This window comes from Lathyrus oleraceus, chromosome 6 (genome assembly GCF_024323335.1).
Source record: "Lathyrus oleraceus cultivar Zhongwan6 chromosome 6, CAAS_Psat_ZW6_1.0, whole genome shotgun sequence".
Classification (NCBI taxonomy): domain Eukaryota; kingdom Viridiplantae; phylum Streptophyta; class Magnoliopsida; order Fabales; family Fabaceae; genus Lathyrus; species Lathyrus oleraceus.
Window position 1 is genome coordinate 9,554,093 of NC_066584.1, and position 16,754 is coordinate 9,570,846.

The 16,754-nt window shown below is 36.3% G+C and overlaps 1 protein-coding gene across 3 annotated transcripts in view; it reads left to right on the plus strand.

Annotated features, from left to right (window-relative positions):
• Positions 1 to 914: 914 nt before the first annotated feature.
• Positions 915 to 16,754, plus strand: part of LOC127094858 (26S proteasome non-ATPase regulatory subunit 14 homolog) — a 99,079-nt gene continuing 83,239 nt past the window's right edge. For 2 of the 3 annotated variants that reach the window (XM_051033634.1, XM_051033633.1), the window contains exons 1-6: positions 915 to 1,185; positions 1,286 to 1,463; positions 2,415 to 2,496; positions 3,193 to 3,369; positions 3,459 to 3,626; positions 3,756 to 3,970. In XM_051033634.1, the coding sequence (XP_050889591.1) occupies positions 1,041 to 1,185; positions 1,286 to 1,463; positions 2,415 to 2,496; positions 3,193 to 3,369; positions 3,459 to 3,626; positions 3,756 to 3,947 (942 nt within the window). In that variant the 5' untranslated portion in view covers positions 915 to 1,040 and the 3' untranslated portion in view covers positions 3,948 to 3,970. Of the gene's footprint in view, positions 1,186 to 1,285; positions 1,464 to 2,414; positions 2,497 to 3,192; positions 3,370 to 3,458; positions 3,627 to 3,755; positions 4,065 to 16,754 lie in introns of those variants that run through there. The other variant, XM_051033632.1, reaches the window with a different exon arrangement.

A 16,754-nucleotide genomic window follows, 5' to 3' on the forward strand; every position in this document is an offset into this window, starting at 1 on the left:
CTTAATTAGTCCATGCAACAATAAACTTTTCTTTATTGTGTGTCAACCATGTTTGGTGCACATACCTAACAAATGAAGAGATATTAACACATATTACCTCAAAATGCTTCAAGTGTTGCTCACTCTCAAACACACTATTTGAATACATGATTTTGTTCCATAGACACATAACATGCTCTTGCCTATTAGACTTGACGTACTCCTTACATTTTGAACTAACATATTTTGAAATATGAAATACACACAACAAATAAAATGAAGATGTGAACACAACTTCCATGACATTCATCAGGGCAAGTTCTCAATCTGTCACCATGACTTTTGGAAGCAACTTCTTGTTTGTGAGCATCTCTTTCACCTTCTCCAATGCACATGTAAAATTTGCATCGCTTTCATGTTCCAAGTAGGCAAGTCCAACCGAGAAAGTTAACTTGGTTGATGTAACACCAATGATCTCAAGTAGTGAGTCGCAATCTATTGGTTTTGTATGTATTGTCAAATATCAACACCAAATAAAACATGTTCATCTTCACAGAATCAAGACGTATTTAGAATATATTAACAATAACATCTAATCCTTATTTCTGGTCTAACACATGTATTTCTCATCATAAATTAGTTTCAACATATGTTCATTTTTGTGAATAGACCTCTAATAATAGATCAATATGTATATCTTATCTTATACACTTGCGTTGTACTCGTCAAATTATCAAAATTTATATTTTTCAAAACAACCACTGTATATCTCAACATCATGCGGTATTTTGTCACTTCATTCACAAACAATCTAAAGATTGTGAATATCATAGGTAAGTAGAATGGACCTTTATTAACTTCACATTTCTTGATTAAAACGTAAACTCGTGAAATGTCGTATTTAACCTTCACTCGGTTTCTCTTCTTCTTACTTTGAATGTTAATCAAAAACCAAAAAAAAACAGTAAGAAAAAAAAAATCATTCTTAACTTGTTATAAAAGAAAACTAACTAGAAAGATTCTATTTTTCTTCATTCATCAGTTGTGAATCTTGAACAATCATGTCAGGTATGGAGAGACTTCAAAGAATGTTCGCGGGTGCAGGTGGAGCACTAGGCGGCCATCCACCACCGGATTCCCCCACCCTAGATTCATCGGAGCAAGTTTACATCTCCTCTCTCGCTCTTCTCAAAATGCTCAAACACGGTATACATTCTTCTTCAATTCTTCTCTTATCATTTCGATCCATTCATTCAATTTCATATACCCCTAATTTTCGAAACCCTAATTTTTTGGTTGGATATAGGAAGAGCTGGTGTTCCTATGGAAGTTATGGGTTTGATGTTGGGGGAGTTTGTGGATGAGTATACTGTTCGCGTTGTTGATGTGTTTGCTATGCCTCAGAGTGGTACTGGTGTTAGTGTTGAAGCTGTTGATCATGTTTTTCAAACTAACATGCTTGATATGTTGAAACAAACTGGAAGGTATTTTCAATGAAGGATTTTTTTTTTCAATTTTACATGTTTTAAATTGGAATCTAATCTAACTAGTAATAGAAACGTAGGCAGGATTTTTTTTTTTGTGTTTTTCGATTCGGGAACCATAGTGACACTGCCTCACAGATTTAGGGACCAAAATGATTGTATGCTCGCATCATATAATATTGTTACATATTGAATGTAGGTTAGATTGGAGGAGTATTAATAAGTACACGAATTTTATGAAAATTGGGCACATATCAATATTATAAGTGGCACGGTTTGAGTACATAGTTAAAGATAGGGAAGGTAGAAAGAGATGTAACCTTAATCATAGGATTTATGCATGAAGTGAAGGGTGCTCTCGTCCAAGCTTAGAATATTTTAAGCCCATGATAATAAGACTTGAGATGTCGTATGAGATTGAATGTAGTGGTAAGAGCTAACAAAAAATAATTTCAGTTTTGCAATGTTATGAATGTTTTGTGAACATGCAAGACAATATAAGACTAGTGGTGATCGCATTGGATGGATAGAAAGTTGGGGTACTATCTCTTGTGGAATAAGCGGGAGAATCTTGCTTTAGGTCATTTGGGTATGTGTTGAGGAGATCTGTAAAAGCCGTTATAAGGCGATTAGAGATAAGATGGAGAAAAGTACAATAATGAGATAGAGGGAGATCAAGAAACACTATATAGGCCAAACCATTAAGAGGGGTTTTGATTCAAATGATTTGTCAATAGACATGATTCCTGATAAATAGGATATTATTATGTCATTTGGTTTATGTAGCTTACTTTACTTGGTGGGAGAAGAGTTGAAGACATTGACAATTGTTTTATTACCATGTTTTTACTTATGGTTTGTTATTCCATGATCTATGCTTTTGTGCCATGAATAATATCTGGACTGGATCACTTCACATTATTTGTTTGAAACTTATACATTCTGTTTCAGACCAGAGATGGTTGTAGGTTGGTATCATTCACATCCTGGATTTGGATGCTGGCTTTCCGGAGTGGACATTAATACACAACAGGTTTTTGACTTTTCTTCGAACTTCAGTTAATTGTGGTAGCTTCTCATATACTTTTTCTTTAACTCGCCAAACATGCAAAATAAAAAAGATTATATGTATGGAGCTTCTCTGGCAGTTGGGGTGGGGGGATAAAGTCGGAAAACTATATTGTTTTTATTGTTTTAGATGAACATATAGACAAGTAAACTTATTTACTAGATTATGCTTCAGTGTTGATGATTTCAAACGAAAGCAGCATCAATTGATGGGAGCCCTTTTTGGGTACCTGTGTACATTAATTGGTGCAAGCATTGAATAGGAGAGGGTGTCCTGGTGTAGGATTGAACCTAGATATGGGACAGTGCATGAGCTACAAACAAGCTAGAGATAGTTGAGGGATATAAATTCGTGGATAAATAACACTACTTCAGTCATGAAATTGTGCAATACTTGAGTATTTTTTTCTATAATGATTTAAAATAATTGCAATCAGATTAAGATTGTAGCATGAGCTTTATATTTTAATTCTAGCTTGATTTTTAGAATTATGAAGCTCCCAGACAGCAGTAATTGAAACTTACTGTAAACTAAGGAGTTTTTATGTAATAAAATGAAAGGTCAAATTTATTTGAGCCGTGCCAATGCTGCCTCATGCGGATGGTGCAGTTGTTGTTAAAAAGTTGCACATGATATGTATGCCACTTTTATCTGTTACAGAGTTTTGAGGCTTTAAATCAACGGGCAGTGGCAGTCGTGGTGGATCCTATTCAGAGTGTTAAAGGCAAGGTGGTGATTGATGCTTTCCGGCTGATTAATCCACAAACTATGATGCTGGGTCAAGAACCACGACAGACAACCTCTAACCTTGGCCATCTGAACAAACCATCTATCCAAGTGAGTGTCTTGAAATTCTATTCAAAGTTATAGCTTCTGCTTTGTTTTATTTGTCTGTACCAAAATTGACTTCTTATTCTCCTTTTCAGGCTCTGATCCATGGCTTGAACCGACATTATTACTCAATAGCAATCAATTACAGGAAGAACGAGCTTGAAGAGAAGATGCTGCTTAACCTTCATAAGAAGAAATGGACCGATGGTTTGACACTCAGACGATTTGATTCACATTCTAAAACTAATGAACAGACTGTTCAGGTAAGTTAAGATTCTTGGACGAAAATTTCACAATAATTCAACATTTTATTTTTGTTGAATTTGTCAATTTATCACATATTCTGTACCTAAGATAAAATCTTTATTTATTATATTTTTTTGGTAATTCAGGAGATGCTAAGTTTAGCAACCAAGTACAACAAGGCAGTGCAAGAGGAAGATGAGCTGCCCCCAGAAAAGCTTGCAATTGCTAATGTGGGAAGGCAGGATGCTAAGAAGCATCTTGAAGAGCACGTTTCTAATTTAATGTCTTCGAACATTGTTCAGACTTTGGGAATGATGCTCGACACAGTTGTGTTCTAGAGTTAGGATCGTCCACTGTATTCTTCTTCTTCTTCATGATGTCCAGCAATATTTCATTTACACTCTTTGACCTGTTTGCAATAGATTGTTTTTTATTACAAAGTTATTTGCATTTCATTGTGTTCGTCTCAAATGTTTCCGGATGATAATCATTTTCTTAAGCTTTAGAGACACTGGGGACTCTGCTCAAAAATCATAGAATGCATTTGATTTTTGTTTTGTTTATGTTTTTTATAGTCCTTAATCAAGCTTATCCCTCTTGACCCATTAACCTTCATAGACCTCGAAGAACTTTTAGGAGAGGTAACATTGTTCCAATTATAAAGTGGTACGTCATCGTTTGAATTACGTTTCAAGCATGTCAATATTTGCTCGATCTTTAGACTGTTTTTGGAGTAAACTATTGTTCTCTAAAATTGTTTGACTGCGATCAAAGTGTTCTTTTTAGAGTGCATCATCAACAATTAGAGTTGGAATGAAATATCCAAACTTTTGTTGACGTTTTTTCTGACCATCTAGTCTATTTCGTAATTTGAGAGTTCAAATTGATAGACATATACCAAAACAGTGGTTTACTCAAAATTAATTTAGAATAAGAACTCACATGATAATATCGGTAGTACGGACTGCATTAACATCACCTTCCTTCTCCAACTCTTATACACAATTTTGTTTCAAAAGAAATATCGTATCATTTAAAACACTAAGATATAATAGCATAATGGAATATTTACTTTCAAGTGATATGCTAAATCAACACATTATTCAACACCAACACATATATTATCCTATCTTAGATCTTTAAACATTTTCCCATACAAACAATTAAATCATGACACCGCAAAAACATTGTGTATAATAATAAGCAGAGTAATTGAGGAGATTTTGTCGCGACACTTACTCGTAGTATTTTTTTAATTTTTAATTTTTTTTTAAAAATAGGTATAATTAATTATAAAGTCCATTAACTTAATTTGACATTTTACCTTCGTCCTTTAACAGAAAAAAAGTAACATATTAATCCTTTAAGAATTGTTCCGTTACATAAAAAGTCATTGCCATTAAAAATTTAGAAAAAAAAACATTAATTTTCTTGATCGGTAAGAAATCCACAAGGGAAAGAAAAAAAGGAAGTAAGAAGAACACAACAAACTGATTATATTCGGTTATTCTTTACATTCTCTTTGAAATAAGATTACAAGTGTTACAGAATATCAAATAACATCTCCCACCCTTATCAAGCTAACTTAGAGAACAAACTAACTTAAACAATCGGACATAACAAACATGGCCAATTCGACATGCTAACAATCCTAGAATATTTCGGACTACAACATGTGAACAGACTTCGACGACATTACTAATGATCATGTCGGATCGTCGAATCAAGAAGCTACTCTTCAACCATACTAGAGTTCGATCTAATATCTCACACTCTCTAAACACACAACTATCCAAATCATTAATACTGATATTATATGTTGGCAAGCCGAGTCAACATATATATATATATATATATATATATATATATATATATATATATATATATATATATATATATATATATATATATATATATATATATATATATATATATATATATATATATATATATATATATATATATATATATATATATATTAAAAGAAAAATATTTTATTTAAACTGAAGATGTATAAAAAAAATATCAAACACTTCCATGAATGAATAATATATAGATCAAACAAATATTTTTTTCCTAAATTAGTTCATATCTGCAAAATAAAAAATCATTCAGTTTAATACAACTACACACCTTAAGAACATTTTAAGAACTAATAACTCCACACCTTAAGAACAGACATCAAATCCAACCAAGAACTAAAGTCAACCAAGAAACTGAATAAGTCAGCCTCAGAGTATGTTCTTTGCATCAATGTCATCGCTTTTTGGGTGAGAATATGAGAATTCAACGGTCTAGATGGGAGGGGGTGTATAAACCTCATTTTCAAAAAAAAATTGACCAGTTAAAAATTGGTTATTTTTAATAATAAAAGGTTTAAAAGTATTTGCGCAGAAGAAAAACGTGTGTACAATAATATATGCTTTTGGAAGAAATATACACAACACTCAATCATTATACAAAATCGAAAGTATATGAAACAAGCATCCAAAAACAATCAATAGGTTTATTTAATTACAATCGTATTACACGAGATTTATAAACGAGTAATTTCAATACAACAAGAAAATCTAATGTCACAATCTTGAGGTTTAATCAACAACAAGAATAATTCGAGATATCAATCTAACAAAACTCACACTTATGAATGATATCGCTATTAATGAAATAAACCCTAACCACATGCAAGTAATTTTCACTATGTCCATAAACTTCACGCTTGACTATTTTTTCCTTATTCTTTGGTCTTTATTCTTCATTTTGGCTCATATTTCACTTGTTTTGCTAAATATATGCAATGACAGATTGTCATCAGGCATTTCAAAAACATCATTGCCTTTGTCGAGCAACCTACTTTGACACAAGGAATTACAAATAAACACACCACCTAATTCATTGTGTCTAAGTTATCTACATTGATCATAGATCTTAACTTCTTGAATACTTCGACTTGCACTCTTTTCATCATGATGTCTGCAATCTGATTCTCAATTCTGCAGTGTTCCAAGTTCAGCTTCGCTTCTACTACTTGCTCTCGAAGATAATGGACCCTTATTTCAATGTGCTTGCTTCAACCATGCGCTATTGGATTCTTTACCAGATAGATAACAGACATGTTGTCAATCTTCATGGTAATTTCTCCATGATTCTTCCCTGTAATCTCTTAAACTAAATTCACCATCCATGTTGCTTGATATACATAGAGAGAAGCAACTGTGTACTATGTTTCACACGATAACAATGCTACTACTGGTTCCTTTCTTAAACTCCAAACAACTGGTGTTTCACCTAGCATAAACATATAGCCAATTGTGGATTTTCTATCCTCAGCATCCCTACACCAACTTGAATCGGTGTACCTCACTAGCTTGCATTATTTTCCTTCATCAACTGCAGGAAATAAAATGTCGTAGTCGAGAGTTTCTTTCAGATGCCTTAGTATCCTCTTCGTCGCTGCCAGGTGTGATACCTTTGGCCTCTACATGAATTTGCTCATCATACTTACATTGTATGCTAGATCAAACCTTGTGTGACAACTGTATCTCAATGACCCAATAAGTCGTCTGTATTGTGTTAGGTCGATATCATATTAATCTGTGTCTTTCGATAGTTCCAATCTGGGCTCAGTTGGAGTCAAAATTGGGTTACAATCTTGCATCTCAAATCTCTTGAGTATTTCGCCTGCATATCTTGTTTAGTGCATCATCAAGCCTCTACTACTCTTGTAAAATTAGAGACCAATGATTTATGAGATATTTACCAAGTCCGACATTTCAAACTACTCACTTAGGTCATGTTTGAAGTCTTCAATCTTCTTCTTGCAACTTCCTGTTATCAACAGGTCATCGACATAGAGATATAGTATAAGTAATTCACTATTGCTTCTTATTACATATACTTCATGCTCATTAGTGCATTTTACAATTCTTTCTCCCTTAGGAAACTGTCTATCTTCATATTCCAAGCTCTTGGAGCTTGCTTAAGTCCATACAGGGCTTTATGCAGCCTATATACCTTGTTTTCTTCGCCATGTTTCACAAACCCAACTAGTTGTGTAACATAAACTTCTTCATCAAAGAGGCCACTCAGGAATGTATATTTCACATCCATCTAACATATGTGTCAGTTGTTCATGTTTGCTAGACTAACAACCAACCTAGTTGTTTTGATCCTAGCAACAGGTGCAAAAACTTCGTTGAAGTCGATTCCTTATTTTTGAAGAAATCTTTTCGCCACAAGCCTTGCCTTGTGTCGAGTTACTTCTGCCTTGGTAATCAACTTCACCTTGTATACCCACTTCACATTGATTTCCTTTTTGCCTTGAGGCAATTCGACAAATGACCAAGTGTTGTTGACTTCGATGGACTTCAATTCCTCATTCATTGCTTTCACCCACTTCGAATCCTTCAATGCTTCAACTGCTTTGACTGGTTCGACATCTTCATAAAAAGCACAATGTACCAACTCACCTTCATCATCAACCACATCATCTGATGTAATCACACATTCTTGCAACCTTGTAGGCATGTGTCTTGTTCTTTGAGGTCTGCTTGTGCTTGCTTGACCTATGACTTCTTCTTGTTGAACTTATATTTCGACTTCACTTGTTGGTTCTTCACATAAGATTCTTATTGAATTCTTATTTACATTTTCAATCCAATCCCATTCCTTAAGCTCATCTATGATCATATCCCTGCTGATTACTACTTGCTTGCTAACTGGGTCGAACAACTTGTAACCTCTAGCCGAATGATATCCTATTAGGATCATTTGACTCGACTTGTCATCAAGTTTTCTTCTCAACTGATCAGGAACATATCTATGTGCTATAGATCAAAATACTTTCAGATGACTCTGTAGATGTTCTTGATTGGTTGCATTTTGTGTTAAAACACTAACTGTACTCTGATGTCTTGACTGATGACATGACATGCTTGAGTAGTATGCTGCAGGATTAGCTAATACAGGATTTACTGAATGTCAAACTGGAAGTTATGACATTCATCCATGACAGCAGATACTGAACTATAAAATAGTTGGTTTTTTGTTATAGCTCAGTATTTAGTTCAGTCTGTTTTTTCAGGAGAGTAAAAGACCTGGCACATAGTCTATTGTCTAAATGTCAAACTAAATGTTATGACATTCATCCTTGACAGCAAATACTGAATTATAGGCAGGTTGGTTTTTCTGCTACAGTTCAGTATTTAGTTCAGTCTATTTTCAGGAGAATAACAGACCTGGCACATAGCCTATTGTCTGAATGTCAAACTGAATGTTATAACATTCATCCTTGACAGCAGATACTGAATTATAGGCAGGTTGGTTTTTCTGCTACAGTTCAGTATTTATTTCAGTCTGTTTTTCAGGAGAGTAACAGACCTAGCATATGGCCTATGCTCTGGACGTCAAACTGAATGTTATGACATTCATTCCTGACAGCATATGCTAAAGTGTAGGCTAGTTAGTTTTTCTGTTTCAGTATTTTTCTCAGGCTATTTTTCAGGAATCTAACAGCTGAGCTAAAATCCCGGAAACTAACAACTGAGCTACAATTAAGAGGCCTAACATATAGCCTATTTGGTAGCACCCTAATATGTGGAAATTAGGTTAATTTGCTTAACCTTAATTTTAGGAAATACAAGTACAAGGCCCAAGTGCTGCAATATAAAAGGATGACAATCCTACTTTCAGCAACTCAGGGGTTTTGAAGCGTGAAGCATTTATTGTACCAACATACTTCACTGCTATATTTTTATCTGTGTCGTGTATTAGGTTTTACTTGTGAGCCAAGCAATTATCACCTAGATGATTGCATTGGACTAGGGTGTTTATTGAGTTGTAATTATTGTGTCACTCTAAGCTTTTAAGCGTGAGTGCTGTGTTTCTTGATTAAAACTGTTAAGCACAATCAAGAGTTGTTTAAAGTGTAACTTCGCCATTAACTTTAAACTAATTAAAGGTTGTAATCACTGTGGTGATTGAGGGGGAGTGAGTATGAACTCTGATCTTAGTTTTAGATTGAAATTGCATTGGGTGGGTATTAAGTGATAGGATTAAACAGTTGGTTTAAGGCCTGAATTAATACTGCTAGTAGTGGATTTCCTCCTTGGCTTGGTAGCCCCCAGACGTAGGTGTGTTTGTCACCGAACTGGGTAAACAATTCTTTGTGTTATTTACTGCACTTTACATTTAAGTTCTGCATCATTCTTGTCTGCGCAAAATTTGATGTCATAACATCCAGTGCGACATCAAAAGTTTGTTAACTAGAATTTCAATTGGCATCAGAGCAGGCACCCTGCCTGTTAATTTCTGGGTGAGATCTAGGGACGTTATTTTCTAGTACCATGGACAAGGATGTAGGATTCTCAAATAGACCACCCATGCTGGATGGTTCTAACGATGATGACTGGAAACCTCGTATGATAGCCTTCTTGAGGTCTCTGGATAGCAAGGTTTGGAGAGCTGTCAACAAGGGATGGGAACATCCAACGAAGACAGGTAAAGATGGAATCATTATGCAAATTCCTGAAGAAGAGTGGGACAAGGAGCAAGAGGCATTAGCCCTTGGAAACTCTAAGGCCTTGATTGCACTGTTCAATGGGATAAATAAGAACATCTTCAGACTGGTGCATCACTGTGAGGCGGCTAAAGAAGTTTGGGACACTCTCAAAACAACTCATGAAGGTACCTCAAAGGTGAGGATGTCTAAACTTCAGATGCTGACCACCAAGTTTGAAAATCTGAGGATGAAAGAGGATGAGACTATTCATGACTTCCACATGAATATTCTTGAAATTGCCAACACTTCTGGTGGCTTAGGAGAGAAAATGTCTGAAGAAAAACTTGTAAGAAAGATTCTCAGATCATTGCCCAAGAGATTTGCCATGAAGGTCACTGCTATAGAAGAGGCTCAAGATATCTGCAATATGAAGGTTGATGAGCTTATTAGTTCTCTCCAAACCTTTGAAATGGGCCTGTGTGAGAATGTTGAAAAGAAGAACAAAAGCATAGCTTTCATATCAAATACTGAAGAGGATTCAGAAGAAGGAAGTATTGGAGGTGATGAAAGCATATCAGAAGCTATAGCCATGCTTGGAAGACAGTTCAACAAGTTCATAAAGAAGATTGATAAAAAAGGGAGACCAAATGTCAAGAACATTTCGTCTGACTTCAGTAAAAGATCAACATCTGAAGAAAAGCTCAACCAAGGCAAGGGAATCCAGTGTCATGGATGTGAAGGTTTTGGACACATTAGAGCTGAATGTCCTACGTACCTCAAGATGCAAAAGAAGGGACTATCTGTCACCTGGTCTGAAGGAGACTCTGAGAGTGAATCTGAAGGAGAATCTGCTAAACATGTCACTGCACTAACTAGTGTCTGTGCCTCTGATGATGACTCAAGTGGAGATGAACTTACCTGTGATGAACTTGTTGCTTCATATAAAGAGCTATGTATCAAAAGTGCAGAAGTGTGTATTTAAGGAGAAAAGCATAAGACACTCATCAAGGAGCTGGAAGCTGAGAAGAAGAAGCATCTGACAGTCATAGATGGTCTAAATGGTGAGATAATCTTGCTGACCTCTAAGCTAGATCAAATGACAAAATCCATCAGAACGCTGAATAAAGGAACTGACACTTTGGAAGAGATTCTAAAGGTGGGACAGAAATCAGGAACCATGTCTGGTTTAGGCTTTGCTAAGAAATCCTCAACTGAACACAAAAGCTCAAAGGCTGAAGTTCAAAAAGTCAAGCAGAAGTCACAGCCAATGTCACAACATCGGGGAAACCGGAGGATTAACCATCAGAAGAAGAAATTTCAAAGATGGAGATGTCACTACTGTGGAAGATTTGGTCACATAAAACCCTTCTGTTACAGGCTGCATAGTTACCCTAACCAGACCCCTCAAATCAGACCTAAGCAGAAGGCATTTAAGCATAATGCCCCCATCAAGAAACAAAAATGGGTTGCTAGATTAGCTCACACAACTCTAAGGGCATCTACTAGAGAAGACTGGTACTTTGATAGTGGCTGCTCAAGACATATGACTGGTATGAAGAACTTATTGGTGGATATACAACCTCATACTACTAGTTATGTGACCTTTGGTGATGGTGCTAAAGGAAAAATCAAAGATGTTGGTAAGCTGGACAGTTCTGGAGTTCCATAACTGAATAATGTGTTGTTAGTAAAAGGACTAACTGCTAATCTCATCAGCATAAGCCAGCTGTGTGATCAAGGGTTCTATGTTCAGTTCACTAAGGAATTATGTGTTGTGACGAATGAAGATAGTCAGGAAGTTATGAGAGGATCCAGATCCAAAGATAACTGCTATCTATGGGAGCCTAAAGTCTCAAACTACTCCTCAATTTGCTCCCCAGCCAAGGAATAATAGGAGGTGAAGCTGTGGCATAGACGTCTTGGACATCTTCATTTAAGAGGAATGAAAAAGATCATATCCAAGGAAGAAGTTAGAGGAATCCCAAAGCTGCTTATTGATGAAGGAAAAGTCTGTGGAGAATGCTAGGTTGGCAAGCAAACCAAGATGTCACATCCTAAGCTGGGACATCCTACAACATTCAAAACTCTGGAACTTTTGCACATGGACTTAATGGGACCTATGCAGGTTGAAAGTCTGGGTGGGAAGAGATATGCTTATGTGGTTGTTGATGACCATTCCAGATACACATGGATAAGCTTAATTAGAGAAAAATCAGATGCATTTGATGTCTTCGAAGATCTGTGCATCAGACTCCAAAGGGAAAAGGATAGTTGTGTTGTCCGAATTAGGAGTGACCATGGGATGGAGTTTAAAAATTCCAAGTTTGACGAGTTCTGCTCATCTGAAGGGATAAGTCATGAGTTTTCCTCACCTATTACTCCTCAGCAAAATGGGATAGTTGAAAAGAAAAATAGAACTATTCAAGAATCTGCTAGAGCTATGATTCATGCAAAGAAGCTTCCTATGCACTTTTGGGCCGAAGCTATGAATACAGCTTGTTATGTTCACAATAGAGTTACCTTGAGAAAAGGAACCTCTTCCACTCTGTATGAAATATGGAAAGGCAAAAAACCTACTGTGAAGTACTTTCATATCTTTGGAAGCAAATGTTACATTCTTACAAATCATGAACAGAGAAGGAAAATGGACCCCAAAAGTGATGAGGGTATATTCCTAGGATACTCTACTAACAGCAGAGCTTACAGAGTTTTCAACTCCAGAACCAATGTCCTGATGGAATCCATAAATGTGATTGTGGATGATAAAGAGGAAGGAGCCAATGCCATAGAGGATGTTGGAACATTCCTTGAGACTTCAACAGACATACCAGTCAAGACTAAAGAGGTACAGGATACGCCTCCTGAATTTGAGGTAGATGCATCCAACAAGGTGCCTTCTATTAGAATTCAGAAAGACCACCCTAAGGATCTTATCATAGGGGATCCCAATAGTGGTGTGACTACCAGATCAAGGGAGAATAGCTCAAATTCCTGTTTTGTATCCAAGGTTGAACCAAAAAATGTGAAAGAAGCCCTGACTGATGAATATTGGATCAATGCCATGCAAGATGAACTGGAGCAGTTTAAAAGGAATGAAGTTTGGGAGTTAGTTCCACGACCTGAAGGGACTAACATCATTGGTACCAAGTGGATCTACAAGAACAAGTCTGATGAGACAGGAGTAATCACTAGGAATAAAGCAAGACTAGTGGCACAAGGATATACTCAAGTTGAAGGGGTTGATTTTGATGAGACTTTTGCACCAGTTGCAAGGCTTGAATCAATAAGATTGTTGTTAGGTGTTGCCTGCATTCTGAAGTTCAAATTGTTCCAAATGGATGTGAAGAGTGCCTTTTTAAATGGCTACCTGAATGAAGAAGTCTATGTGGAACAACCTAAAGGGTTCTGTGATCCTAACCTGCCAAAGCATGTGTACAAGTTGAGGAAAGCTTTGTATGGGTTGAAGCAAGCTCCTAGAGCTTGGTATGAAAGGTTGACTGAATTTCTGACCTATAATGGGTACAGAAAAGGAGGGATAGATAAGACCTTGTTTGTGAAGGATGAAGATGGCAAAATCATGATTGCCCAAATTTATGTGGATGATATTGTCTTTGGTGGAATGTCAGATAAAATGGTGAAACATTTTATTAACCAGATGCAATCTGAATTTGAAATGAGTCTGGTTGGGGAATTGACTTATTTTCTTGGACTGCAAGTTAACCAAATGGAGGATTCTATGTTTCTCTCCCAAAGAAAATATGCCAAGAACATAGTTAAGAAGTTTGGTATGGATAATGCTAGTCACAAAAGAACTCCTGCACCTACTCATTTAAAATTAACTAAAGATGAAGGAGGTTCTAGTGTTGATCAATGCTTGTATAGAAGCATGATAGGTAGTCTACTATATCTAACTGCCAGTAGACCTGATATTGCCTATGCAGTTGGTGTGTATGCTAGATACCAAGCAGAACCCAAAGTGAGTCACTTAAATCAAGTCAAGAGAATTCTCAAGTATATCAATGGGACTTGTGACTATGGTATGCTATACTCTCATGGCTCTGGGCCTGTCTTATCTGGGTATTGTGATGCTGATTGGGCTGGGAGTGCTGATGATAGAAAAAGCACATCAGGAGGATGTTTCTTTTTGGGAAACAATCTCATATCGTGGTTCAGCAAGAAACAAAACTGTGTATCATTGTCCACTGCAGAGGCTGAGTACATAGCAGCTGGAAGCAGTTGTTCCCAACTGGTATGGATGAAACAGATGCTGACTGAGTACAATGTCTCTCAGAATGTCATGACATTGTTCTGTGACAATCTCAGTGCCATCAATATTTCAAAGAATCCCATCCAACACAGCAGGACCAAACATATTGACATTAGACATCACTTCATCAGAGACCTGGTGGAAGACAAAGTGATTACCTTGGAACATGTAGCTACTGAACTATAACTTGCTGACATATTCACAAAGGCTTTGGATGCTACTCAGTTTGAAAATTTAAGGGGCAAATTGGGAATATGCCTTTCTGAGGATTTATAGCAACCAAGGATGTTAGGAATGTATTGTTTAATATTTCAAACTATTAAACAATTGAAAGTGTGCTCTGATTGGTCAACATATCATAGCTATTTCACTTGCAACAAATGTGTTAACAAGATGTTAAGGGGATATCCTAACATGATACAACCCATGTACCTGCTGGAGTTCAAGAACATGTTCATGCAGGAGTGGTTCAAGATGTCATACACAAAGTCATGGCATCTGATATGGTTGTACCTGCTGTGAAGCAAGAGTGTGTGTCTACTTGATCAAAGTTGTGAAGCAAGATCAAGTGGGTGTTGTCTTGATCAAAGTTGTAAAAGCAAGATCAAGAGGGGGTATTCTTGATTGAAACTTTGAAGTAAAATCAAGATTGTGTTTCTGAAATTTGTGTGTAATTTATTTTGTTTTGGTCTGTATTATTAAGTGTTGCTTTGGCAACATTTTTGACAAAAAGGGGGAGTAACACCTGTACCCCAGGACAACATATTTGTTATTTGCTTGAACAGATCTATTTCTATTTGAAGTTGAAGATCCTCTAATCCAGAGGTTATGCTGCAGCTTGATGTTCAACTTATATGTGTGATGAGTGTGTTGCTATTTGCTATCTACTTGTGTTGCTGCTGTTTGAAGTTTTTTTAACTTCTATGTGTGCTGAGTGTATTAGCTATGTTAATTCTCTGCTTGGATGTGTGTTTTCCGCTGCTGTGAACTCTGTTGTGATGCCAAGTTGTTTTAGCCAAAAATTTGCCAAAGGGGGAGTTCGTAGATGTTCTTGATTGGCTGCATTTTGTGTTAAAACACTAACTGTACTCTGATGTCTTGACTGATGTCATGACATGCTTGAGTAGTATGCTGCAGGATTAGCTAATACAGGATTTACTGAATGTCAAACTGAAAGTTATGACATTCATCTCTGACAGCAGATACTGAACTATAAAATAGTTGGTTTTATGTTATAGCTCAGTATTTAGTTCAATCTGTTTTTTCAGGAGAGTAACAGACCTGGCACATAGTCTATTGTCTAAATGTCAAACTGAATGTTATGACATTCATCCTTGACAGCAGATACTGAATTATAAGCAGGTTGGTTTTTCTGCTACAGTTCAGTATTTAGTTCAGTCTATTTTCAGGAGAATAACAGACCTGGCACATAGCCTATTATCTGAATGTCAAACTGAATGTTATAACATTTATCCTTGACAGCAGATACTGAATTATAGGCAGGTTGGTTTTTCTGCTACAGTTCAGTATTTATTTCAGTCTGTTTTTCAGGAGAGTAACAGACCTAGCATATGGCCTATGCTCTGGACGTCAAACTGAATGTTATGACATTCATTCCTGACAGCATATGCTAAAGTGTAGGCTAGTTAGTTTTTCTGTTTCAGTATTTTTCTCAGGCTATTTTTCAGGAATCTAACAGCTGAGCTAAAATCCCGGAAACTAACAACTGAGCTACAATTAAGAGGCCTAACATATAGCCTATTTGGTAGCACCCTAATATGTGGAAATTAGGTTAACTTGCTTAACCTTAATTTTAGGAAATACAAGTACAAGGCCCAAGTGCTGCAATATAAAAGGATGGCAATCCTACTTTCAGCAACTCAGGGGTTTTGAAGCGTGAAGCATTTATTGTACCAACATACTTCACTACTGTATTTTTATTTGTGTCGTGTATTAGGTTTTACTTGTGAGCCAAGCAATTATCACCTAGATGATTGCATTGTACTAGCGTGTTTATTGAGTTGTAATTGTTGTGTCACTCTAAGCTTTTAAGCGTGAGTGCTGTGTTTCTTGATTAAAGCTGTTAAGCACAATCAAGAGGTGTTTGAAGTGTAACTTCGCTATTAACTTTAAACTAATTAAAGGTTGTAATCACTGTGGTGATTGAGGGGGAGTGAGTATGAACTCTGATCTTAGTTTTAGATTGAAATTGCATTGGGTGGGTATTAAGTGATAGGATTAAACAGTTGGTTTAAGGCCTGAATTAATACTGCTAATAGTGGATTTTCTCCCTGGCTTGGTAGCCCCCAGACGTAGGTGTGTTTGTCACCGAATTGGGTAAACAATTCTTTGTGTTATTTACTACACTTTACATTTAAG